The sequence below is a fragment of the Cheilinus undulatus genome, linkage group 7 (assembly GCF_018320785.1).
Source record: "Cheilinus undulatus linkage group 7, ASM1832078v1, whole genome shotgun sequence".
Lineage (NCBI taxonomy): Eukaryota > Metazoa > Chordata > Actinopteri > Labriformes > Labridae > Cheilinus > Cheilinus undulatus.
The window spans coordinates 40,054,501-40,082,426 of NC_054871.1; the positions used below are offsets into that span (position 1 = coordinate 40,054,501).

Sequence of the window (27,926 nt, forward strand, 5' to 3'; positions counted from 1 at the left end):
ATAATAAATTAGTGGAGTTTTAGGCTGAACCAACAGACCTATGTCAGTTGAGGTCTTTGTCTTTATTTATCCTCTTCTTTAAACTTTAAAGTATTTTAAAGACTAAAGTTTGTTTCCTTGGTCATCTTCAAACCTTGAAGTGTTTCCAAAAGGACTGAAATTTCTTGTCAAAAAAAGCATATTTAAATATCAGTATCAGCTAAAATGAATCTGTAAATATTGGCATATCGGATATTGGCAAAAATACAATATTGTGCATCCCTAATGTGCAGTTATGTGCATAGATTTTAGGCATGAAAGGCGCTAAGGATTCACCATGGGCTGGAGGGCTCATCCAGGGTTTGAGACGGGGGGTGGGTGGGGGCAGCCAGATTCAAGCTCGACACGTGTCACACACGTGTCACTTGGCAGCCAAAGTCAAGCTTGATAGCCTCATTTTTATTCTGGCCATATGCCCGGCAACTGGCGGTGGTTTTCAGGGCCTTTGGACCACAGCATGACCAGGAGCTCCTGGCAACCCTACTACCTGTCTGAACGGTATCCGAGGCCACACTTACTCACCACATCCACCCCTTACTCCACCCTAAAGGTGTGGACTTTGTTATTTTTTTGACAGATTGTTTTCCTATGCCCCTAATAATATGTAGAGACACCCAGAGCACTACTGGGGTTGTGTCAGTCCTGCTTCCAGCCCAATGGTGCCCTCAGGCAAATTTCTTGCCACATCTATGGCTTACTTCAGCCTCAATTTTTGGCCCAAACATGTCTAAAAAGTCTGCACAGTACTGTTAATTGTGTCATATGGAGCTATGATTTTTGGTCCATATTTCCCAGCCCTAGTCAGTGCTGCAAATCTGGTGCAGAGGAGGAACTTTTTTATGCCAGGACTCTTGATTACTGTGTCTCTTGTCTAGAAATGTCAACCAAAACATACAAACAAGCTCGATTACATCTCACATTAATCCAAATCACCGTGGAGCCAGTCGTTAAACAATAGCCACACTGGGAGCAATCACGTCCATCCGTCTTCACCCGACACTGGTACATGCTGTTCAGCTCTTTTCTCTCCATTTGTTTGTTTTCTTTATTTCTCAGCTTTGAACTTATCAAAGCTGTGGACTAAATCTCATCTGCAAACTGACGTCAAATTCTCTTGAAGGGTATCTGTGCCAACATCTGAGCCAAAATTCTGCTCTGGGGCACGGGGTGTTTACATCCTGAGCTGTCGGAGAAGAAATGTTAGAAAGCTTCCAGCTCTCGTCTCTTCACGCCTCAGAGCACTGCAGCTCCTGACTCATGTTAGCGGCTTTTTTATGGAATCGAAGCAGTTAATCTTTTTTAGCAGATTTATTACTCTCTTAAATTTTTCAGTGTTAAGAAAAGGATTTATAAAAACTAGTGGGCATAGCCTCGAGGTTTTAATAGTAATGAAAGGACTAAAATGTGTTTCCTCTAGTTCACTCATGGCTAATAGGGGACTACCTGCTGGGTGCAAAAAAGACTGAATCTGATCATTTGTAATTCAGCAGTTGTGTGCTCTATTGCAATGTGAAATACACCGGGCATAAACTTACACTTTAAGTGCCAGCATGCCTTTTATTCTAATAACAGTGTCAACATAATAGGTCCCTCACAGCCACTGCCAAACATGCTCTAATTACTCAATAACAAATCAATATCATTACAGGACTGTTTGATAATGGTTTTGGAGATTCTCCAAAAAATCGTACTTTCACCAAGAACATCTGGCTTATTACCTCCGCCAAGGAGATTATGTGATCGGCAGGGTTTGTCAGTTTTTTTGTTCGTTTTTTAGCAACAGAACTCAAAAAGTTGTGGACGGATTTTGATGAAATTTTCAGAAAATGTCAGAAATGGCATAAGGAAGAACTGATTAGATTTTGAGAGTGATCCGGCTCACCGTCTGAATCCAGGAATTTTTTAAAGGATTCTATACTGTTGGAAGATAGGGCTAATGGCGGACATCTGCACTGTTACCACTTTACACCAGGAGATGGCGGACATGAGTAACTTCAATCCCAGCAGCATTTTGGGTGTGTTTCTATTCAAAGTTTTGGAGTTTATAGAGTTTGACAGACACACGTCTGGTCGAGGAGATGAGTCGGAGCATAACAGAGAGAAGGACAGTGAACTGTATCGAGAATACTCACAACGCTGGGAGGAATAGAGGACTATTCACCCTCTGCCATGACTTCCAGTCGTCCAGTGAGACCATGGGTGCATCAGATGGCACCCGTAGCAAAGCCAATGCTTTGCCTCACTGTGTTTCCACCCCACCGGGGAGGGAGTAATCGGCGAATGCTGTGGTGGGGGGCACATGGGGACGCATCCAGGAATTTTTTAAAGGATTCTTCACTATTGGGAGAAAGGCCTAATGGCGGAGGTCTGCACTCTCCGAGTGCTTTTCTAGTTCAGAATCAGATAGCCTCCAAAATAACCTAAGATATAAGTTTTTGTGTGTTCATTTGTAATAATAATTATAAACAGGACCAGCTGTCCCAGCCTGTTTTTTACAAGCATATATCAGACAGCATTCAGGGTTTGATTTAGAGATGAGCCGATTTTTTCAGTCCCGCTCCAATTCTGATAAACATATACCAGTACCTGGTATTGATTCTGATATATATATATATTTTATCCTTATTATTTTTTAGACCTCAAAATATTTTACAATGCATGAACTTTAGTATTATTTTATTATTATTTTAACTTTGTGCTGGCTTTACATAGAAACAGGAAGCAGCAATAAATGTCATATTTTCAAATTAAATATTTGAAACTGCAGCAACGACTGAGAAGAATCAGCACCACCACAGGGCTGAACAAAGACGTCACAGCCTGCAGTACACTGAATGAAAAGTTAACGTAAAAATATCTACAAAATAATAAAAAACCTTCTTCAAATAAGTTTTGAAAACAATGATTCAGGTAAACAGGATGTACCAAGGGGCTATGGCAGCTGGAAGAAACAGATGTGAAGTTGTCAAACTTAAAATTGAAAGCACTTTAGTAAAACAAGAACTACAGACTTTTATAGTGAAGGATTTGTCTGAAGTACCGCGTTTAGTATTGATTTAACTTAGCCTTAGCATGGTTTACTGTCAGCCTCACTGTCATAGGTGCTTCTCTGACCTCACTTCTTTGAATCATGAGGGACTTAAAATGATCGAATCATGAGTTAAAATACATCTTTAAACTGTTGTTTAAGTTGTAATACAAGTCGCTGCAGCTCATATTAAAGCAACAGAACCAACGACGGAGAGGCTCACTTCATGTTGCTGTTATTACAGACACAAACTTAGAGAGGAGAGAACATAACTTTCATCTCATTACTGTGCTTCACATTATTCACACAGACACAAACAGGTGACATTTTTGTTGCTTTCTAACTGCCCTTTAGTGTCTGAGTGAAATATGATTAGTGGACTCAGACTGACCTGCTGCCTGTCAGAAAGCACATTGTTAAGCTAGTGGTGTCATCGTGTGGGCGTGCGGTGCGTTCCCACCCCAGTGAAAACATGTCAGTCCAATATATAAATAACATAAATAAACAGAACTGATAATGATGTTGGGTCAGATCTGGCTAGTCTGTAGCTTATTTACTGTGGTGAAGTGAAAAAAAGACTGCAGCTCAAGACTTTAAAGCACCAGGAGACATCATTTTCTCTCTCCTCTGCTCTCTAACAGTGTAACAAACTCTAGTGATAATGTGTTTATTTAAATGAGATGGTAAAGGGACTTAATACAACTAACTTGTGAATTAAACAGGCATCAGGAGTAGATGTTGTGACAGAGGGCAGAGCTCTTTCAGTACAAACATCCTGTGTCTTTGTGTCAAGTTGAAAGTGTGTTGTAATTACGTTATTTAGAGTGTAACCGCTTTGAAACAATCAGATAACTGCGGTGTTTGCAACTTTGTGCGCCCAGTGCTGCACTGTCCTCTCCCTCTTCTGGCTGCAGTCTCTCTCATTCACTCAGCCCAAACAACATGGATGATCAAATGCTCATCAACCAACTGGAAGGTGTTAAGTGTGGTCTTTCAGAAGATCTTTTCACAAATCAACTTCCAGTGGGGCAGCATGGTGCAGACGCACAACAATACATGTGATGGGCTGAACTGCATCAATCTGCAGGGGTCCCATCAGAGGGGCCCCTGCAGACTTAAGCACGGTCCATGACATTACTAAATAAAATTTATTATTATTAGGAAGGGAATCTTTTTCTCCTTTGATTTATCAGCCTTTAGACATGTTCCTGATAATTTTATGCTCTAAATCACCAGTTTCAGGTCTTTTTAAATCAAATGATTATCATCCAAAAAATATGGTTCATTCATGGGTAAAATTAATGATAGTGTAGGGCAGTGGTTCCCAACCTTTCTTGTTCAGAGCCCCTTATTAGTAGCCAATAAAAGCTGAGGCCCCCAGTACCCATACAAAAAAGCTACACGTTTCTGTCAAAAACTAGCATCAATCTAAATTGTTTTATCGGAAAAGAGGCATAAACACTGTACAAAAAGACCACTGTATAGGCTGTCTATTGAGTGTGTTTTCACGGTTTTAGATAACATGAAAATGGAACTTCAACAACTTTTAAATTAAATAAATACAAGCAGTATTATCTGAGATTGTAGTCAAACTTCTAATGTAACATTCATGAAGAAAATGAAGGAACCTGTTTTTTAAGATGTTGACCTGTTCTGTAAACAGTAGATAATGGTCCTTTGGTCATGCTGCCATTGTGAAGTCAAACTTGTTTTGGCTTGTTACACAATGTAGGGAGTAATTCTGTCACCAGGTCCTTTCAAGTATCCAGGAGGACCTTTTAAATGTACCTTTTCCTTTTCTTTTTTTCCAGTAGCAAAGACAGGGATTTGTGAAGCTATAAAGCATTTCCTCTTTACATCTGGATATCCAGTGTCATACTGAAGCAGCAGCACGTGTCTATGAAATACAAGTGTTTGAAAGTCAAAAGTGAACTTCCCGTCATTCTTCCCCTCACAGCGGGGTTGAAGGCTGGGACAATAACATCCAGACAGACAGAGCTGAGCTTGTTTAACAGAACAAATATACAAAAATCCAACCCTGCAAACCAAAATCCTGCCTAAATCACAGCAAGGATTAATGATTGTTCCTGCCTCTCTATTGTCTGGCATACGTTTGGCACACACTACCAGTTTTTTTTCTGCATCCCTTTTCTTACCCACAATGATTAAAATCTCCTGAGGTTTTATTGAAGCTTTTAAATCATGAAATATTCCCTTACCTGATTTTTAACATTTTTATTAATTGGTAAAAAAAATCCCAAACACAGGACGGTTACGGTAAATGCTACCATGAGGTGTACATTTGTAAGTAATATGGTGTCAGCATCGGGGTCAGCAAATAAAAAAAAGGGCTTAGGCCGGTTTAGCAGGTGTGCCAAAATGTGTCAAGGTGTTTTGAAGATTTACACAACCATTCTGAAAATACAGACATTTTAATTGTTTTAAGGGAATCATTAGAGACTTATCTTGTTAATCCCAATAGTCTTGTTACCACATTAGTCCCTCAGCAGTCATAGGAATATAATGTTAGTTTTATATCAGTACATTTTGACTGGGGTGAGATTTTCCACATTTTTGGAGGGTGCTTCAACAAAGGGTGCCTCAAAGTGTTGTTTGTTTTTACTCTTTATTTCATAGAGAAACGTGGTCCAATCCCGAAAAACCTGCCGCTATACATGGCTACATCCGAGCTAATGGCTGCACTGGCAGCAGCCATTGCTATTGACTTTTAGTACAACTAAACCCTACCTGTAGCTTCCGCCTTGTTCTCCTCAAATGATTAGTCAGAACCATTTTCACTTCTTCACAACTGTTGTGGACTGTGGCTCTTCAAGATGGATTTGCCTGATGGCAGACCGGCAAATCCATCTGCTGTGCAAGGTTATGATAATGATGCCAATGTAAATATTTTTTTCATCACTTGTTTTGGTTAAGGACTCCCACTAAGCCAACATTTCTGTCAAGTTTGACCATGTTTGAAAAACAGAGCAGAGTTTGTATAACCGGTCACATCCTCTGCCCCGTAATAAATCTCTCCTCTGAATCAGCCATCAAACCAGCGCATCTGTGCATCCCTAAAAATAGCAAGCCAGCGACACTGCAGCACTGCCAAATTTCAAAACTGAGGAGAATAACAATCATCACAAGTGTCATGTTCTTATGTGGTTAATTTGTCTTTAGAGTTTGTTGCAGGCCATTCAAAAAATAGACAGTGGACCAAAGTTTGTTCTGGACTGTAGTTTTGAAATCCTTGGTATAGAGTTTTTATGTGTTCACATTCTCAACAAAGCTAAGGAAGCAATACTTAATAAAAGACAAATATAAAGCTGCTTTAAAAGTTAGTTTTCCAAAGAAGGTATAGCTCATAAGACCCAGTTTAGAGCAAAATTTACCAGGAGACAAGTTTAAACTTGCAACTTTTTGTTGTGTTTATATGTTTATGTTCAATTGTGGGTAAGATATGGGTTTATGAGATTTAAAAATCACTGCATTCACTTTTATTTACACTTTACACATCGCCCCAACTTTTTTGTAATGGGGTTGTACTTTTTAAATTACTGTGCAATAAATCTGTCTACAAGAAGAAAAGTATTGCACAAGTATAGTTTTTTTCTATATTTTTATTTTCTTGATAATGTGTAACATCAGGCTGTGTGATTCCTGCTCATAGCCAATTTCTTGGTCATCACCATTGCAGCGAGAGAAAACTTTTACTGCTCATATAAACTCAAAAGTGCCAAACTACAGCCTTGAATTTCTGATATATTAGTAATTGCACTGCCACATAATTTGCACAGCTGATGGAGGGGACAGCATTGTTGATCAGGCAGAAGTTCTGTGTCAAAGGTTGACTTAATAAAACAAAGGTATCATTTCCAAAATTCCCAGCATGGTTGATCCTAGTAAATATTTGACTTTGAACAAAGGCTGTTGGTGTTTATAACCTAGGTATCTAGACTTACAATTCCCTTTGCTTGTAACATCCAAAACCAGCTGTTTGCATTTTGATGAACTGAATCACAGGCATCATCAGATGGCGTAGTTGGAGCTTTGATGGTTCATTCCACACTTCAACCGTCCTTTGCATCTATTAAACAGACTTGTGTTGGCGGCAACAGCTGCAAGCAAGTGTTTGCAATAGCTGACAGTCTTTCACATCGCTGTGGAGGAATTTTTGCCCACTCTTCTTTGCAGAATTGTTTTGATTTATCCACGTTGGAGGGTTTTCAGCTGTTTAAGGTCGTGCAACAGCATCTCATTCGGATTTAAGTCTGGACTTTGATTAGGTGACTCCAAAATCTTCATTTTGTTTTTAAGCCCTTCAGAGGTGGACTTGCTGGTGTGTTTGGGATCGTTGTCTTCCTGCGTAAACCAAGAGCGCTTGAGCTTGAGGTCACAAACTGGTGGCTGAACATTCTCCTTCAGGATTTTCTGGTAGAGAGCAGACTTCATGGCTCCGTCAATTACAGAAAGTCATCCAGGTCCTGAAGCAGCAAAGCAGCCCCAGCCCATCACACAACCACTGTCATGGTTGACTGTCGGTATGATGTTTATGTAATTAAATGTTATGTTAGTTTTACACCGGATGTCACGGTACGCACACCTTCCAGAAAATTCATCTTTTGTCTTGTCAGTCCACGGAATATTTTCCTGAAAGTCTTGGGGATCATCAAGGATTTTTTTGGCAACCTTTATGTTCTGTTTGGCCAGCGGTGGTTTTGGCCTTGGCCAGTCTCTTTCTTTTTGTTGAATCATGAACACTAACCTTAACTGAGTCAAATGAGGCCTGCAGGTCTTCAGATGTTGTTCAGGTTCTTGTGTGACCTCCTGGATGAGTCGTCGATGTGCTCTTTGAATAGTTTTGGTAGGTCAGCCAAAAGTCCCGGGATGGTTCACCACTGTTCCAAGTTTTCTCATTTGTGGATAATGGCTCTCACTGTACTTCTTCACTTTGTCAGAAAGGTTCTGTTTAAGAGATTTCTTGATTCAGCAGGTCTGGCAGTAATCAGGGATGGGTGTGGCCAATGAAATTGAACTCAGCTTTCCAATCAAAGTTATTTCATTTGACAAGAGGGGCACCATATATGATGCAAGGTCACTGCATGAAAGTTTGCAGTGTCCTCTGATCTCCAGTATAAAATCAGTTCACCTGCAAGTCTAGGTGTGTGTTTTTTTCTAAATCTGGCAAAAATCCCTGTGTGGATTCTTGGATTATTGTGCTCATAGGTTTTGAGTGCCTTTGACCTCTTACCTCCACAATCTAATCAGTTCATCCTTGAGTCAGAGGGGTCATTTGTGCCAAATTTGAAGAGAATTCCTCAAAGTTTTTTTGAGAATGGCCCAAAAAGTAGACAGATGACCTTTAAGCCTGGCTATTGCTGCTGTGTAGGCTTAAAAATGTTTGTAGTTTCTCAGGCCTGAAGTGAAATCCTGCACTAGGTGTTACCAACATTATTACGTGTTTTCAGTATGAAATCCAGAAACTTTTCACTGAAACATAATAATTACATCAAGCATTATCTGCAATAAAAGTTCAGACTTTGTTAAAAAAGCCAAAGTGGATTTTAATGAAACACTTGTAAAGTATCGACTTTTTGTTTGACTCTAAACCCTAAACAAAGACGTCTGGCTGCCAGTAAATGTCAAAACTATTTAGATGTTTGACCCTTTTTGATACAAGATGAGGGTGAAATATTATAAACAGTGTAAAAGCATCTATTGTGTGTGCTAACAACCCGTAAAGCCGAGCTTTAATCTAAGAATTAACTGTTCTGAGATGGACGCGAACTTTATTCTCCCTCAGCCGGCTTGGCAGTCAGTAAACAAACTTTAAGCTTTGGATTCATCTCTGTTTTCTTTTTGAATTCTCCCTTAATCTCAATGCGTATCTTCAGCGTCATTCTTACATTCATAACCCTCAGAGCAAACAAAAATGGGTACAGAAAGTCCTTTGAGTGTCCGTGAACGTCTCATAACAGCCGATTGGCTCGTCCGGATCTCTGGGAGCACGTCCAGAATGATTTTGATCTTTCCACATCCTTGGACCTGAATAGAAAACTCTCTGCAATCAAACAGACACATTATCGCTATGAGCTTGGTAATATGCTTACAGTGGTGCCAGAGTGAGTGACTCACAAATGTTTTCACTTTTTGGAACCGTTCTGTTAGTTCCTAAGAAAACTAGTATTTGTCTTGTTTCTAAAACTTTCACCCAAAAAGCAAGGAGAAATAAAGTACATTAACTCAAGAGAATATGTCTGGTAAAATCCAATCTCCATCTCTCTGTGGCTTTTTTGGCTCATCGTGTTGGCCAGCAGATTTAATGTTTGTTCCTCTTATGGCTCCACTAGCTGTCTCAAGCAGTAACAGAGATCTGTTTCAAATTTAAAAGTAAAAGCACTGGTCTATAAATCTACCCAAAAGTTAAGTTTAAGTTTACTTGCAGTAAGTAATGAGTAGCTACTGAGGAGTTTTACAGTAAAATATGATCTTTCCTTATTGGCAGTAATAACTGGAGAATAGATCTCCAACAAGGTTGTTCAGGTAAAGTCACTAACCTTGCAAAGCAGATTGATTTGCCAGACTTGTGCCCAAATGAACACTGTTCAGACCAATCAGCATCATTTGAGGAGAGAAGGTGGTAGCTACTGTTGGGATTGAGTGTTGTACTCAAAGCAATTTGCAATGGTTGCCTCCAGTTTGGTGATTAGCTCGGATATAACTCTAATATTGCATCAATTTTATCAGAACTGGACCACCTCTCTGCATGAAATAAAGAATGAAGTCAGCACTCCAAGCTTTTCATGATGGGAAAGAAGTGTTTTTGCTATCCTGCCGACCTGCTTTGGCATGAGTTTGTGAGAGTTACAGGGGAAAGGCTTAGTTGTTGTGTGAATGGTTATGTGAGTGGTTGTATACAATGGCTGCTAGTGGAGCGATTAGCTCGGACTTAGCCACAGTGGCAGTTTGGCAGAACTAAACATTTCTTTATTAAAACAAGGGCAGAGAGCAACACTGAAAACTTTTCATGACAGATAAGAGTTTTTCACTCTTTACTCAGTTTGGTTCAGCATGTGTTTGCGATCATTATGGGCGGGGTTTGCTGGTCAATCCAGTGGCTTCTGCCGATGTAGATTTTAGCTCATAGGGAAGCAGGAGTTAATTTGGGACTGGATCACAATTCTTAAAAAAAAAAAAAAAAAAAAAAAAAAAAAAAACAATGAGCCACACCGAAAGCTTGTCCCAGCAGAGAAGGAGTTTTTGCACATCTCCAGACTGGTCTTGGAATCCATTTTATTCACCAAGAACCTCTGCCATTAACAGTCTACTGCAGCGGTGACCTATCATCTCAAGAGGAGCGCATGTGTACAACGTCATTTTGTTTTGTTGCTCTGATTGCCCGTCATGAATGTCTCATCTGGCAAAAACAAATCAGAGTCAACCTCATAACAGGACAATGCATACTGATGCAGAATCCTTTAGGAAAACCTAAAGTCAAACCCTAACTGAGTGGATAACTTCCCTCATGGTGCAAATGTATCTCACATCCAAAACAACAATCTTCCACTGGAAACATAACCAAAAGAACCCCAGCAGGGATCAGTGTACAACAGGCAACACAACTGAACACATATAATTACATTTAAACACTCTGCCCAAGGGCATGATGGGAAACTCCACCCACACATTCTCCCAGATTTGAAACCACTTGGAGCAATTGACTCTTTACATAGTTGAACTTACACTGGTGGATCAAAACTACCAAATAACTCCAACACTGAAGACCAAGGTGTTAAAATTACACTTTGGTAGTAAAACCAACTAGAAACGTTTAACCCTGAGAAATCAACACTACAGTTTTTACTGTTTGGGATGTGATGTGGACTCATTTTCTCTCTATATGCTACTGTAGTCAACAGATGTGGAAAAACTATGAGAGTCTAGTACTCAAGTAAAAGCACTGATTTCAAAATATATCAAAAAATGTCCCCAAAAAACTACTCAATTGCAGTAATTACAGTAAATGCAATTAGTTATTCTCCTCCATGCACATATTACCTGTACATAATAGTATTATTTTATGTTATTACAAAATTAAAAGGAGATAACGCATTTAAATGCATATTCACATGTTACTACCTCCCTTCTTCCCTAAAAGAAGTCTGTGGTCTCTACTTTTCATACTTCACTGCATACCAAAAGAGGTGTTTTTAAGGGTTAATTTTTGGGCTTTCTCTGCCTTCATTCAGCGAGGAGGACAGGGGATGGATGGATAGCGTGAGAAACGGGGATGAGAGAGAAGGGAGTGACACAATCAGGATCACTGGGTGTGACCTAACCACTCAGCCACATTTTTTCCACAATAATTTAACTTACATTCAACTATGATAACGTCTGGTATTTCCACATTATGCATTGGTTTGTGGACTAAAGTTTTGGAGTACATTTCACTCCTTACATTTTTCCCCTTGGCTTTATCTTTGTAGGAATGTCAGAGTCCAGGCCTGGTGTGTTGCTACTTTCAAGTATGTTTGTGAGGCAGCTGTTCCTGTTCCTCTCTTTCCTCCGTGCAGTTCACTGCACACACATCGCTCCTCTTTTAAGTTTTGATGTGAACTCCATAGAGTGAACTAAAACGTCATCTCGGTGTGTCGCCACTGCTGAAAAACACAGAAAACTGCATTAAACACAAATCTTCAGGTGCTTTGCTGTCACCTCTCGTTTAAGATGACAGTCTGGTTCGTCTGAATTGGTCTCATTTTCTCAGAACAATTTAGGCGTCTCAGGAGTGAGAACATGTTTTTTAACCTTCTGCTTCTGAGTGAGTGCAGCTGAATGTCTCATGCAGCTAAAAATAGCACAAATACTGCTGACATTTATGACAGAACCCTTTTGTAGCACTGGATCCATTTTTAAGCTCTTTCAGAGAAAACACAACATTTGAAGTTTGTATGAAGGATGAAAACAAAGATGAGTAGGGCTGGTGATAAAGACCAAAAATCTTATCTTGGCATTTTTAAGTCAAATGATGACATGTGATATATCTAAGAGTTTTTATTGGTAAAGAATTCAAAAAATGTTTGCCAGAATACTGAATAAACCTTTTTAATACTGAAATATTGCAGAGAAACTCCTAGATACTGTCCAAATTGTTGGTATGGGGATGTTTTTCAGGGTTTGGGCTTGGCCCCTTATCTCCAGTGAAGAGCAAACTTAATGCCTCATCATACCAAAGACAGTTTGGACAATGCTATGCTTCCAACTTTGTGGCAACAGTTTAGGGAAGACCCTTTTTTACTCCAACATGACTGTGCCCCAGTGCATAAAGCAAGGACTGTAAAGACATGGTTTGATGAGTTTGGTATGGAGGAACATGACTGGCCTGCACAGAGCCCTTGACCCCAACCCCATCAAGCACCTTTGGGATGAACTTGAATGGAGATTGCAAGCCAGGCCTTCTCGGCCAATATCAGTTCCTGCCCTCATAAATGCTCTACAGAATGAATGGGCAGAAATTCCCTCAAAAACACTCCAGAATCTTGTGGAAAGCCTCCTAAGAAGAATAGAGGCTGTTATAGCTGAAAAAAGGAGACCAACTCCATATCAAAGTACATAATGTTGGTGTAATGGTCAGGTGGCCGAATACTTTTGTTCATATAGTGCATTTGTGCAGGATTTTTCCAGCTATATTTGATAATTGGAAACAATAAATTATTCATCTTTTGTTGCTGTGATATTAAACATTTATCAATGTAATTTGATTTCAACTACTGCTATATAACAATGCTCCATAAATAAAATGAAATAAATAAAATGTTAATTCCCTCTTTAGCCTAAACCAGTGGTACCCAAATGGTATGCTCATGCACACTGGTGTGTCTTGAGGCAAGTCCAGGTTTGCCAGGGGAATTTGTACAACCCCACCTTATTACTGAAACTATACAACAACTGAAGACACCGTAGTAAAAGTTTTAACAAGGAGTATTCCCATTGAGATACAAATGTGAACAGTGATTTACAAGGGAGCCCTGACCAAGACAACAGCAGTAGAAGATCCACACATGACAAACAACAGACCATAAGAAATGAAGGTTCCACCAGTCAACAATCAGCAGCTTTCAGGAGTAAAACATGCATACACTGGTCAAATGATCTTTAAACTAATACTTCCACTTTAAGGTGATACCACAATGATGGAGTAAAAACATCTAATACAGGTAGAGTGTGAGGAATATCATATATGAGGTATCTGTCGCATAAATACCACCCAGTTTTCTCATACAAAACAGTGATGTGTGCAAAAACCCAAGCCAGAGACAAATTGCAAGGCAACATGCATTTAGATAATAATCAATTACCAGCAAAAAAAAGCTCTATTGCCTTCATTCCATTAACACTGTGCCAACAACTAGTGAGACATGCAGCATGATGGGATGCACTGTTTCATCCCATCGCCCTGTTTCTCCTGGATGAGGAACAAGGAGTGAGGGAAATTCATAAGACGCTGGGAGTGACCTGCAGGAATTTTGCCTTGATCTTTCCTCTCCCTCACAAAGCTTGCTGGTTTGACAAGTGGTGTACAAATATTATCCATATCTGTGATTCATGTGTTGTCTCTGATTTGTGTCAACACGGAGGATGAACTATTCACCTCACCACTGTCAAAGCATTGTCGTTACAAAGCCACATTTCCATTTCTCGACTGTCAAAATAAAAGCACTAGATGTCTTTTTTTTTATGAGGGGAAACTCAAAATCTCAGGGAAGAGAATTACATATCTAACCAGAATTGTAGATCTTGAAAAAGTCTTAAAATTTAGGACTATGAAAAACCAAAGAATCTAATTTTTTCTTGATAAAGCTCTCAAATTTTAGATGTTCTCAAAAAAAACTTCAAATTTGGGTGTTTATGTCCAACAATTTCTTTGTCCTAAAGTAAAGTATTTGACATTTTATACACAGTTGATTAAATTATAAAATTCAGACCTGGCCTCATGCACTAAGAAATCTTTTCTGCCTTTCATGTTTGATCATTGACCGTGCAAAACTTGTTTTACAAAACCTCAGTTTGACTTTTAAAAGTGTCTATAGACCCTGTTAACCAGATACAGCGCAGACAGCAAGCATGCAGTGCTGCACAGTGTGAAGTGATATCTGACACTCTCCTGCTGTTAAGACACGGTGTTAGGGCTGGGATCTTTTTTTTTTTTTCAAAATGATTAATTCAAGATTAGACTCTGCAATGACCAGATAAGGTCAGAAGAAACTATTTATCATTTTTTGCAACATAAACTTTTAATATTGTGAATGAACAATATTTTTATACCAATCATAGATTGAAATATCACAGTATCTTGCCCAACCATGCAAACAGGCAAACATATCTATTCGTGATGCCAATCAGTTGCAGTGCTGACATATGGAGACAGACAACCAGGCACACTCACACCTTCGGTCAATTTCGAGTCACTAATTAACCTAACGAGCATGTCTTTAGTGATGGGCGGAAGCCAGAGTACCCGGAGAGAACCCACACATGCATGCAGTGTTTTATCCCATGCTAATTTCTCTGTTTCTGAGACTAAATCCCTCCTTTCTCTCTGCATGTTCACCTGCTCAGCTGTTCGTCCTGTGCCACGGCCTCCTGCAGTTCTCTCAGCTGCTGTACAGCGCGTACTTCAAGAGCACCATCACCACCATCGAGAGACGCTATGGCCTCAGCAGCTACTCCTCAGGAACTATTTCCTCACTGAACGAGGTGGGAGCCAACAAAAACACATCCCCACAGTGATGGATTTATTTCAAGGATATCCATGACAAAGAAGGAATTAGAGAACAAGCAACTTATCAGAATCACACTTCCTGACAAGCCAGGCCAGACGCGAGTATTTTGAAAGCGTTTTATCAGCGAAACAAAGGGTCAAGAATAACACAAGAATGTTCTGTACATGCTTGTTGAGGAAAGGGCTGTGTTTTTTGCTTGATTAGGATTTAAACTTAGCACACAGATTAAAGATTTCTACCTATTAGCAGGTTTATATATGCATGGCCAGGGCTCACTAGTCACTGATTTAATCACTGTGTTGACATCTACTGCCCGTGGGCTCCTTTCATTTTTGCACCTCAGATCTCCAGAGCAGTTGGCAGCACTTTGAGTTACACTCTGATTTACACAGTCTGATTTGATGGGATGATAATTTATGAAAACAAATATCATAAAGAACATAAATGTCAGAATTGCTATTTAAAGCTGCTGTGAAAGATATTTTTATGTTAACTTTGGCTTACCTACCTGTGTGTAAAAGAAGTTGTTCCTAGCAATTAAGCTGTGGATAATAAAAATGTTACCTCTAGCATCATCGGGATTTCAAACATCCTTTAGTTTGTTATTTAGTTTTACTGCCTGCAGCTTTACAGTTTGATTCCATCTCATAAAAATTGAGCTGTTGTTTCAATTTTCAGCATATTTCCGTTTAACAAACCTGAATTGAACTTTCCAAGCCTCAAGCACTGAAATAAATTTAGAAACTAAGTGGAAAATTAGAGAATCAGGCTGCTAAAGTGACTGATATGTCTTACAAAACTTTGTGAATAGCAGCAAAAGCCCCAAAAACAGATACTGCATTAGTTCAACAGAAATACAATGAAGTGAGAATAACCTAGGCCTCATTTATCAACCATTCTCAGGAGAAAATTATGCAGTTATCCAGAAGGTTCTGACACCAACAAATGCATGAACAAAATCTATGAGCAGCATATTTGTGCACATTAGAGCACTTATATGCCAGAGCTAAGATTGTGGTGTGGTCCTTAATTCTGCGTCCATATTAAATTAAATAACCTTGTTGTGAAGGATGTAACATTTTGAGTTGGTGCACCGTGATTAATAAAGTTTCAGTTTAAAGTATGATTTTGGCTTCCCATGGACATGAAAACAAACAAACAAAAAAAAAAAGATTAGATTATTACTGTGCAGCATGCTGTGTTGGGCATGTTTTGTCCAGAGACATAAATGGAGCCACCTTTCATTCCTTTACAGCCCATAGGTATTCTCTACCTTCTACCACAACAGCTGACATTTTAATTTAAGTGAGGAGCAGAGGGAACCGCAGCATGTACTTTGTTTTGTTTGAATAGTGGGAGAGCTAAAGATGATGTCAGAAAGGCAGCCACTGGTTCCAAAAAAAGGGAACCACACTGGTTTTTAGGAGTTGGACCTTGCATAATGTGGGGATGCATGATATTGGATTTTTGCCGATATCCGATATGCAGATATTTACAGATTCATTTTAGCCGATCCCAGTATCAAAACCGATATGCTTTTTGGACAAAAAAATGTCAGTCCTTTTGGACACACTTTAAGGTTTGAGGATGACCAAGGAAACAAACTTTAGTCCTTAAAGTTTAAAGAATAAGGAAAACTAAAGAAAAAGACATCAACTGACATAGGTCTGTTGGTTCAGCCTTAAATTCCACAAATTTTTATTTGGACAAAATTTGCAGTCGATGTATGCTGAAATACACAGGTAAAATATTGGATGTAAATATCGGCAGAAATTTTGATGTATGCTTATACTGATACAAGGCTGATAAAATTGTGCTTCCCTAATAATTTGTTAAATGGTTTAGCCCACTGCCATGTTTTCTGTTTGTATCCAAGAATGCACTGTGACTGTGCTGTAACAACCAATGGCAGCCTGGCTCATTGTCACATCATGCTTTACTGAACAGCGCATGTAAACACACTTTAAATCTGGAGAAGACAGCCTTAATGAATCATAATAGAGAGAAAGAGACACAGAGATGGATGTGATGTGGCCCTTAGAGTCACTGAAGACAGGAAATAATGACTCAAATTCAAGGATTTTTAAAAGAAAAATATTAATATTTTGAAGAATTTTTGTAACAGAACAGTTATTTTCTGACTTTTTAGTCCCCATGAGATAGGAGAACAAGTTTATGCAAAAAAAAAAAAAAAAAAAAAACATCATTGCCATCATTGTTTGCTGTTTGTTACATAAAACTTGGAGATTTAATTTCCTATTAATTTCTGTCTTTGTCTTTTTAAAAATTCAAGTTGTCCTGACAAAAGATCAGAAGAGAAGATCAAAATCAGAAGATCAAAAGAGCTGTACAGGGTTTGTTTTTTACCAGCTATTTAAGCCAAAAGGTTCAGGCAAGACAAAATGTTTATAAGAATAGCAAAGGACTCAGAGGGTCAGTAAAGAAATGTAAAGTTCTGATTGAACTGCCGCTATAGCTACCTGCATCTGAGTTTAAAACTCCACTGGTCGCCTTTGTTTACCAGGTTGAGTAAAACTAAACCCTGCCTGTAGCTACAAATTTCATGTAGTATTGAAGCTGACATGACACTGTTAACACGTGAGGAAAAGGTTTCTGATATAATACATCCAGTGAGAAGTAGTTTTATTTATTACAGTCTTCTGTACAATCAGACTTATTTTTGCCAACTGTGGAGCTGCAACCTTTAGGCTTTCAAGACAGAAACTAAGAAAATAACACATAGGTTCAAGGACTCTCTGCACTGACTTCATTTTTCAAATTTAGCGGGGATTTGAGCTTCTTGTATATTTTATTTGTTGACGTCTTTTTTCTTTGCTTGTTGTCAGTGCCCTCTAGTGGCCAAAGATCAGCCATTGCAGCTTTAAGACTTTGATCTAAATTCTTCTTATGCATTTCATTATGTTTTTATAGCTGTAGTTTAATTTGTGCCTTGATGTGTACACTTGATGCAATTAATGCAGCCTGTAAAGCTCTTGTTGTCAGTTTTGTAAATCCATGAACAGCTCTGGAGAACAGTGTTAGATGATGAACTTTTAAATGTGTACTGCTGAAAGAAAACCCCTTCTAAAACATGTTTGTATCTTTCTCTCAGGTCAGTAACAGCGTGCTGATAGTGTTTGTGAGCTACTTTGGGAATCGTGTTCACCGTCCTCGAGTGATTGGAATCGGAGGACTTCTGATGGCTGTCAGCGCCATGATCCTCACCTTACCTCACTTCCTGTCACAGCCTTACGAATACGACTCAGTTTTACACAGTAAGAAGAAAACCTTGCTATAATCTCATGCTGCTTCTCTGTCTCCACCAGCACCACAGTCCCAGCAGGCAGGCTCATGAATGTACAAATATTCCATGCAATTTATGAGACTTTACTTGAGCGTCTGGAACATTGTTGCATCTTTTAGCAGAGGCCCCCGAGCACTCAGCAGGAGTCAAACAAGAATCTGCTGTTTGGCTTTCTGTGTAGTGGAGGTGATCTTAGTCTGCCTTGTTGGTGCTCTCTAGCTGAACTTTTCCAAATAAATCAGGAGACGTTAATAATCTAGATGCGCTCACCTAAAGCTGAGGAGATTTGAGAACCTCCAAGGCTTTATTTGCTTATAACAGAGCCTATTTTCTTCTTTTTATTTTACCCTCAGACAGAGCAATTTGGCATGAACAGAGTTTCACTAAATGGTCAGAGCAGCTTCAGGAAATTAGTTGTGCATCGTCTTCCACTGTCTCATTATTAACTTGTACACCCTTTACCCCCTTTCCTTCCTCTCTTCTGTGTCCTTGTGTGACCGCCAGATCGTCATGACATCTGTAACCTGCAGGGGAACTCGAGCGCCCCGGAGTCCTGTGGCCAGGATGAAACACGTCGTCTGAAGGACACGAATAAGCTGTGGTTTCTCATGGCTAGCGCTCAGCTGCTCTTTGGTGTCGGCTCGGTGCCCATCCAGCCGTTTGGGATATCCTACATCGATGATTATGCAAGGCCTGGAAACTCGCCTCTTTACATAGGTGAATGATCTGTAGTTAGTTTGGATTGCTACAATAGAGAGGGCACAGTCTGGGGGTAGTGGAGTCATCCTGGGGGATTTGTGGTGCAGGGTGAGGTCTTAAATATCACTAATTTGTCGATTGGGATAAATAGCCTTTTATGTGCAATTTTGGTGCATTATCAATAATTGGCTCCTAATTTGTATTAAGCATTCAACAGTTCAACATTCAACACTGTACGCTTGCTAATGCATGAGCATAAGCATGGTACACAGTGTGGATATGACTAATCATTGACTGAAAATTGGCACCTTGCATCCTGCATCTTACTGCATCATGAACCTTCTTGTAAATATACTCGCTTATATGTGACCTATGTCACTGGAGGGCACCACTAGAGGGCACAACATCGAGTTCAGACCATATACAACCGCAAGATGTGTGGGATGTAAACTACAACATGGTAGCAGTGGTATAGTGATAATTCTGAGCTCAAAACTAATATAATGAAGATAAATGACCTCCAACTTATTCCTCTGTACTTGGACATAATGACCCTGGTGTTTTGCTTTAATTAGTAACTGTGTTAACTGGAGACCTTCAGCTGAATTCATTTGTAGGTGTTGTCATTATAACAGCTTTTAAAAACAGGAAAAGTCCCCCTGAATGACCCTTTTTTAGATTTCATTATTTTGGCAAAATATACTCCCCAGATTAGGGCTGAAAGATTTGGGAAAATAATCTTATTGCAATTGTTTTCATACAGTTGTGATTTAATATGCAATTATAATTTTTTTAGTGTTTTATCTTATTTATTTTTCAACAAATACAAACAATGAATCATCCAGTTTTATAACCAACACAATAGTAGATAGATTTATGTCATTCTCATTTTGATTATGAAAAAAATACAAAAACAAGGAATGTATGATATTTTGTCAGCTGTTCTAAATAAAATAACTACATTTAAATGTTTCTATGATGTGTAGACCATAACATGACAACAAAAAGATAATAATCAAACTGGTATCTTGACACACATTTCATCTAGAAATGTTGCACCTGCTGTGATTTGAAAATTGCAGTAGGATTGCAATTCCACTTAAATTTTGATGAATTGCTCAGTCTTACAGTACATCATATTGTATTAAATAGAAAAAAAAACTAATAAAAAGGTTTTGTTAGACACACTTGGCTGAAAGTTACTTGTTCACATTGTCTCTTGTTCAGGATGTACGTTACTGAATTTCTGACCATATCTGATTAGCTGATATTTCTGAATCTTAGCCATCGATACAGCCGTGTAAATATCAACCAGGCTTAAAACTTCAAAACACTTTAAAATTTAGGGATAAACAAAAGAAACAGACTTCAGGTGAAAGAGGTTTGTTGATCCAGCCTTTTACTCCTCTAACGTAGGGGTTCTCAAACTTTTCAGCCCGTGGGCCTAAAGTAACGGCGTCTGAGATTGGGGATCCCCATCTTCCCATCTTTGTGCAAGATTTCGACAAAGCATCATGAGCAAAACTTGCATTTTACATAGTTTTTACAACTTTGACTTGTGTTAAAGCACAAATACCTCTTAATAACAATGTTTTAAATTTTAATTTGAACTCATTATAACAATTTTTGAATTTAAAAGATTAAATTAACTATCACTATCTTGCGACCCCCCTGGGAGTCCCAACCCCCACTCCAGGAACCTCTGCACTAACTTATACATGACGTGCATATTTTGTGTCCAAATCTATTATTTCCTTTTGGGAAAAAAAATCATCTGGTAATGGCATACATCAATTTGTTCTATGAAATCAACTTTGTTTGAAAACAACTTCAGTATATTTGAATAATGTAATTAATTTCATATTTTGACATCTCAAACCCTAAAAATGTCAGGTGGCAGACCATCCAAGTAAATGATCAGATTATTGACACAGTTAAAATTTTATTTTCTTTGTGAGAAATTACACTTAGAAAACTTTGACTTTATTTTATGGCTGAACTCTTTGGAATTAATAAATCTTATCAATATTATCAATATAAAGCTGGTAAGATCAGCAAAAATTCTTGTCCCTGATTTTGCAAGTTCTTAAATGTCAGGGTGGCACAACTGTAATCAGGGAAACTTTATTTTGAAATGAAGAGGTAAAAACAGACTTCAGCATAATTTATCATCCTTTTAACTCCAGCTGACACTCCTGGCAGAGTGAACTGGTTTGTAGATCCTTTTCAAGTAAAGATAACATCAATTTTTTTAAGCAACAGGTGAGTGGCTATATTTTCCATGTCAAAAATGTATTTTTCTATTAAAATCTTGATTTTATTTTAAAAATCTATGTGTCTACTTTCTAACAATACAAGTAACAATAATTTAGTATTATAAGTATGAGTATTTACCTGTTTAATTTGAAAGTTGCAAATGTCAGTTGGCGCAACCAGCACGGTAGTGAAACTGCAAAAAAGTGTCACTGTATGAAATAAATGATAGTATTTAAAGCCCTAGAAATTATTCTCTTTACTTCTAATAAGGTAACCGAGTTATCACATATTTAATAAAATGTTAATTGATTACAGTTTTGTTTAGGTGAGCAGGTACACCTTCCATGTCAGGTGTTACGACCAAAGAAGAAAAATCCCATAATACTCTTGATTTTATTTTAAAAATATATACGTCCACTTTCTAACAGGAATAAAAGTAACAACATGTGTCTTAGTAGTTGCCTGTTTAATCTGAAATTAGTTGCAAATGCCAGGTGGCACAACCACCAATGAATGAAGCCTTATATGTCATTGACCTACTTACAGCTGGTAAATTGGTTGTAAATATAGGCAGGAATTTCTAGGGACACAAAGATGCATTGGTTTAACAGTACTGACCCTTCTGAAAAGCATCAGCCATTGACAAATAATAGGGGCATTAATCATTGTCATTTTTTTGTGTCATATAAATTTAATGCTGGGATTTAGCATACCCCTAACAGGTGATTCACATTACAGATTTATTGTCGGGCAGAAGATATGATTTGTTGGACAAACTCTGGTCTGTTTTTTTTCGGTTAAAGGTGTGAGAAAATGTCGGCATTGAGAGGGTGTTACATCAAAACAAGTAAAGCCATTGGCTTAATTATTATTTTAAACAATAGTGTTAGCATCAGCGCTGATTTTTACTATTAGTGCATCTCTAGAACTTCTGATATCTCCTGATACCGATATCATGCTGATAATATTGTGCATCCCTGCATTTACTTGTTGAACCGATGAACTGAGCTCATTTCCATTAAACAGAGTTTTTCTGTCCTAGGTGTTTTGACAATATGTTTGTCTCCGTGCTATGACTTTAACACTTTCTAAGGATGAAAGAATTGTGTACTTGGTTTATTAGTTTGCCTTTAAACCTTTTTCTCATTGTTGGGATAATTTTGCCCAGCCCTAGCCAGAGCAATGTGAGGGGGGCAATCAGGCTATGGGTCCGTACGGGCAACTGAGCCTAGTGTGGCAATATTAAGTCTTAAGAAAAGTCTAAAGCTATGTGCTATGCAAAAATCAAGGTCAGATAAAACTTTTTAATAAAACATCTCTACAGAAACTCTTCTTCACCTCTACTTTCTCATTCACAGCCATCCTGTTCGCAGTTTCTGTATTCGGGCCAGCTATCGGCTACCTGCTGGGCTCAGTGATGCTGCGGATCTATGTGGATGTGAACAGAACTGGTTTAGGTAATGTTTGTCTTTGTGAGGTTATTTTATGGACAGTTTAAAGCTGTAAAGACGGTTCACAGTGTGAATCTGATGAGTGCTGCTTCCTGCAGGAGCTGAACTGGAGCTGAGACATGGAGACCCCCGCTGGGTCGGGGCCTGGTGGATGGGTCTGCTCATTGCCACCGGATGCCTCGTTCTCACCTCCATCCCTTACTTCTTCTTCCCTAAGAGGATGCTGACAGAAGATAATGTAAGTTGTACTTTCTCCTGCAGAACAGCCTCATTTAACCTCTCAATGACCATGCAAATCTAAAAAATATCCCTCATGCTTTACTGACACCTGCTGGCTTCATGTCAGCAGTACAGCCTTCTCTCTTCTCACTTCTTTCTCCAACATGCAGGTAAAAAATATTCTAGGCATAGAGAAAGACAATCTGTTTTTTATTTTACATTTCATGGTGCCAAATACAAAGTAGTTTCTAAGAACTGAGACTTACTTGGTATTTTATATGGTATTATCAGACTGTTACAACTTTCTGCAGGAAGTATGAGTCATAGATAAGTCTAAACCAGATACAAACACCCACATTTTTGAGAAACCACATCCAGATCTGACCAGGTATTGACCTGCTAGAAATATTCACATGATAAGGATGGGGATTTCTTTATTCATTCCCCAGAAGTTCATTTTACACCCTCTGAAAAGTTTTTCTTTTAACAATAAAAGCCATCTGAACGCACCATGGGCTATTATTTTATCAGTCCATTTAATGCTAATTGGTATCTTGATTTCAATAATACAAAAACAGATGTAGATAGATAACAATAGCAATAAACAATACTTAAGTCAACCCTAAAAAACATAAGCTAAAACTTTCATCACAAAGCAAAAAGTCAGTGGTCTAAAAAAGGAGAAGGGCAAAGTTTATACCCATCTTCTTTAACCAACAATATTATCTTCATATAATTTCTTAGCACTGTAAGGTTTTTGCTTGACTTGAGATGTTTTTTTAAATTGTTTCAGAAATCAACCCCGCAGTTATTTTTGCCCTTACTCTTTATTCTTATTCAAACACAGTTTTTTATGTAAGACTTATTGTCAAGTTCTAACTACCCCCACTTTTGGCAAATCTTGTGGATATTAGCTGGCAGTAATACTGAATTATTACAGAAAAAATGTCATCCTTTCTTTTTGCAAAATGAGTTGTGAGAATTTAAGATTTATTGTTAATAACAATTACAAACACAAACAAATGGCATTAGAACTGTAAATAATTTAATTAGCTTGGACTTTAAGTCTAATGTTCTCTTAGACTTGCATTTAATTACAAGAAAGTGATGCACAGCATTATTGTTTGATATTGGGATTATAATATAGATAAAACAGGGTTGTCAACATTGGCGCATTAATTGCAATGCCACTGGTCATTAAAGACCCTGTAAAGTGAAATTCAAAATTTGTGTCTTAACACATTAGAAATGGAATATGTTTGCTGTAAGCATGTGAAAACACTGAGATCTACATGTGACTGAATTTTGATTTTAGACCATTATAAAGTCTTTCACCTCTTTCCTGGCTGGATTTATTTTGGGCGGGGCAGTTATGTGGGCTGGTGATGTCACCAGCAGTTCGTTTAGTACAGTCTGGTGTTGGCTGATGTCCCTGCCTTTATTGAAAGTTAAGTCAGTTTTGTTCATTGTGAGCCAAATTTGCCAAATCTATCAGCCACAGTGGTTTAAGGATCATTAAAAGTATTACATAATAGAGATTTTAGCCAGAAAACAGACTTTGTCTCTTTTCTGGACCAGAGTCAGGGAGCTGCACTTTGGTCATAAGGTTAAGGGGCAGGTTAACAGCATGAGTGCTTTCCTCCATTCAGATTGTAGCATTTTTAAATTTGAGAGTTTCATATTTCTCCTGAATGGGCGTGGCTTGAGCCATTCAACAAACACACCCCCACCATCCAGGAACAGATTTTACCGCCTCATTTTCATGATTTTGAAGCTTAATTTTATAAACCTGGAGGTTTTTTATTTGACTGAAATTTGACCGGGTGGTTCATAACAAAGTGACCTGTCATACAACAAACCTAAGTACTTATTTATTTTCACTTTACAGTCCACATGCTTTTTGTGCAGTTTGGTCAATACTTTTCTTTTGACCATATAGACTACTCAGAAAACCTTTACCATGCTCATGTTTTCTATCTCTTTCAGCACAGCATCAACTTTATGAAATGAAAACAATTTTTAAAATTTAACGCACAAGATAAAGAACCTCCAAAAAACATCAAAAGGAAAACCAAAAATGTGTTTTTAAGATAAAGATACATCTGTATCTATCTAGCTATGATACATTTGTAAAATTACATATATCAAGCTAAAAAGGAATAAATGTCTGTATGCATATCTATAGGCATTTTTTTTTTGTCTACTAACCGATGCCCAAGTTTAAAATAACTTTTGTACTTAAGTTTACGGATAACAATATGGCATTCTTCAAAGTCAGAGAGTGAGAGATTCCCAATTAGTGCAAATTAAACATAGAGTAGATAACATAACACCATGGCCTGTCATACAACAAACTTGTAATATAGATTTTTTTTACCACTCTACAGAGACTTGAAGCAGTATAAATAAATGATAGAAATATCTAAAGTACAAGATACCTGTTTACAATTTTCCAAATGATGTGCTTTTTGTAGTGAGCAATGCAAACTTGATCAAAACAGCCACAACACATTTCACATTTCAGAATGACATACACTTAAACGGATGCTTGAGTACTTTTGATAGCAACGTTGAAGCACATCAGACTTCAGATGTTTGTTTTCTTGGAAAAAAACCCACACCCAAACCAGTTGGGAGAATTTCAGTGAGATAAACACACACAAAACAGTGACAAGAAAGCTCCATAAACCTCCTTTGTGGCATCTGACATCTTCAAATGATGTTGAATGCATAAACAGTGGAGCTGTTGCAATGTCACGTCACTTCGACACAAAGCACAGAGCGGGGGGGCAGGAGAATGGTGTAAAGAGACTGGAAGAAAAGCTTTGATTTTTGCCTTAATAGTGAGAATAGGATTGATTTCACACTGCGTTTACTGCATCTTCCTGTATCACAGACATTTCTCCATATTCAACACACAACATACTCCACAACTGTTCTTTCTGTGTTATTTTTCAGATGATTGACAGTGACAGTGACAGTGACACAAAAGATGACTTCAAGAGGCCAGATATCTCTTTGCTAGATTTTCTAAAAAGTAAGTTGGTTGAATTCAGACTGTACTTGCATTTTTTAATTTATTAGGCAAATCAACTGCATCTTTTATCATTAAAATATTCTTATTGTTTGTATTTTTTTGCTTGTGATGCATCCTATCAGTGTTTCCCAGGATGTTTGTCCATCTCCTGCTGAGCCCCCTCTTCCTGATGCTGGTCCTCGCCCAGTGCTGCTTCTCCTCAGTGATCGCAGGCCTCTCTACATTCCTCAACAAGTTTCTGGAGCGACAGTACAGCACGTCAGCCGCCTATGGGAGCCTGCTAGTTGGTAGGTGGTTCTTGAGCTCGTACATTCAAATGGAGCTTGGAGTAAAGAGCTAGTCATAAAGTACTAAAGCCCTGTCAGTCAATGTCTGCTGCTTAAAAATTCAAGTCATAATGTACAGCATGATATGTATTAAAACACATTTATGAACTCTGTGGAAGTGAAGTCAAACAGTATGTTGAAATCTTTTAATGGACGCTAATGGGGCATGTCAGAGCACTCACACCATGGCCCATTTTCAAAGAGTTTGCAGTCCAATTTTTTTATTTTAGTGTGGCTCTGTGGTGCCTCAGAGTTTGTTCTTTAGCATCACCCATTCTTAAAAAAACATTTTTAGGTCCTGGAGGACCTCAACAACTACAGACTGATCTCCAACTTTCCATTCTTCAGCAAGATCTTGGAAAAAGTAGTTGCCATCTAGCTTTATCTCCACATGTCAACCATGACCTCTAAGAGCTCTATGAAACCGTACAATCAGGATTCAGACCACACTACATCACCAAGACCACCATCATCAAAATCATTAACGGCCTCGTCACAGCAGCAGTTTCTGGACACATCAGCCTACTCATTCTCCTCACCTCTGACAAAATCTCCCACACCATCCTCCTCAACCGACTTTCCCTCCACATAAGTATTACTGGAACAGCTCCCTCTTGGTTTCAATCCAGGCTCTCTACAAGAAAACAGTTTGCCACAATTGGCAAGTCTGCTCTCCACCAGCCCCAGTAAACCAAGGCGTGCCTCAAGGCTCTGTCCTTGGACTGCTTCTTTTGACCATTTACATGCTTTTATTCATATGCCGATGACACAAAGCTTTATGTACATACCACACCATCTGCTCAGCCCCCCCACCTCTCACTGGTGAAGTGTCTGCCAGAAAATCAGAACCTTGATGTCAGCAACAAAACAGAGCTAATGGTTGTGACCCCCAAAGCACTGTTAAGGAAGGTTAAAGACCTCATGCTCAGTGTGAACAGTAGTCCCATCCACCCATCCTTTAAGGTCCAAAACTTGTGCACAGAGCCGCCCCTGGCCAAAGTGAGGCCCTAAGCAGACTCTGGTATGAGGCCCCCAAACATGCCCCGCCCTCCGACCGTACTCACTTAACATTACTCAAGCAAAATTTCTTAAATAACTTTAAAAATATATTATTACAATAATCAAAAATACAAAGTCTTTGCAGTTTGCAGTTTAGCCTGAGATAGCTGCAAATTAAAGACACAATTCTTAGTTGTTATTAAGACATAATCAATGACAACATACCAAAAACTACTACAAACCTGTGTCTTTATCTGTGCTCAAAGTGGACAGTAGTCACATCCGCCTGTCCTCCAAGGTCGGACACCTGGGTGTCATCCTAGAATCAGAATCAGAATCTCTTTATTGTCCCATGAAGGGAAATTAGTTTTGCAGCAGGGGCACACAAAAGACAAGGTACACAATGACAACATCAGAATTAAAAAACATAAAACAACACAGTATAAAAAACACCATACACATACACAAAATCACTGGCTAAAGTTTAGTCCAGAGCTCATACCAAAAGTGGAAAATTACTACCAAGTAATTTAAAAGTGCAATATGTGGATGTGCCAAATCAGCAATAAAAGTGCAAGAAGAACAGGAGCAACCTAAGGGTTGCTCCACCCTGTCCTTCCAGTCTCACATCAAATCTATGACCAAAACTGTCTTTTTCCACCTCAAAAATATCTCCAGACTCAGACTTTCACTCTCAGAGTCTGTGGCCAAAACCTTGTCCATGTGATTATCATCTCCTGTCTGAATAACTGTAATGGAGGCCGAATGGGGGTACCCAACAAAAT

At 38.6% G+C, this 27,926-nt stretch overlaps 1 protein-coding gene across 1 annotated transcript in view; it reads left to right on the forward strand.

Annotated features, from left to right (window-relative positions):
• Nucleotides 1-27,926, forward strand: part of slco2a1 (solute carrier organic anion transporter family, member 2A1) — a 45,923-nt gene that overhangs the window by 6,315 nt on the left and 11,682 nt on the right. Inside the window, exons 2-8 of the mRNA XM_041791799.1 lie at nt 14,687-14,824; nt 17,963-18,125; nt 18,659-18,871; nt 22,468-22,566; nt 22,659-22,798; nt 25,738-25,816; nt 25,939-26,103. Of these exons, the coding sequence (XP_041647733.1) occupies nt 14,687-14,824; nt 17,963-18,125; nt 18,659-18,871; nt 22,468-22,566; nt 22,659-22,798; nt 25,738-25,816; nt 25,939-26,103 (997 nt within the window). The remainder of the gene's footprint in view (nt 1-14,686; nt 14,825-17,962; nt 18,126-18,658; nt 18,872-22,467; nt 22,567-22,658; nt 22,799-25,737; nt 25,817-25,938; nt 26,104-27,926) is intronic.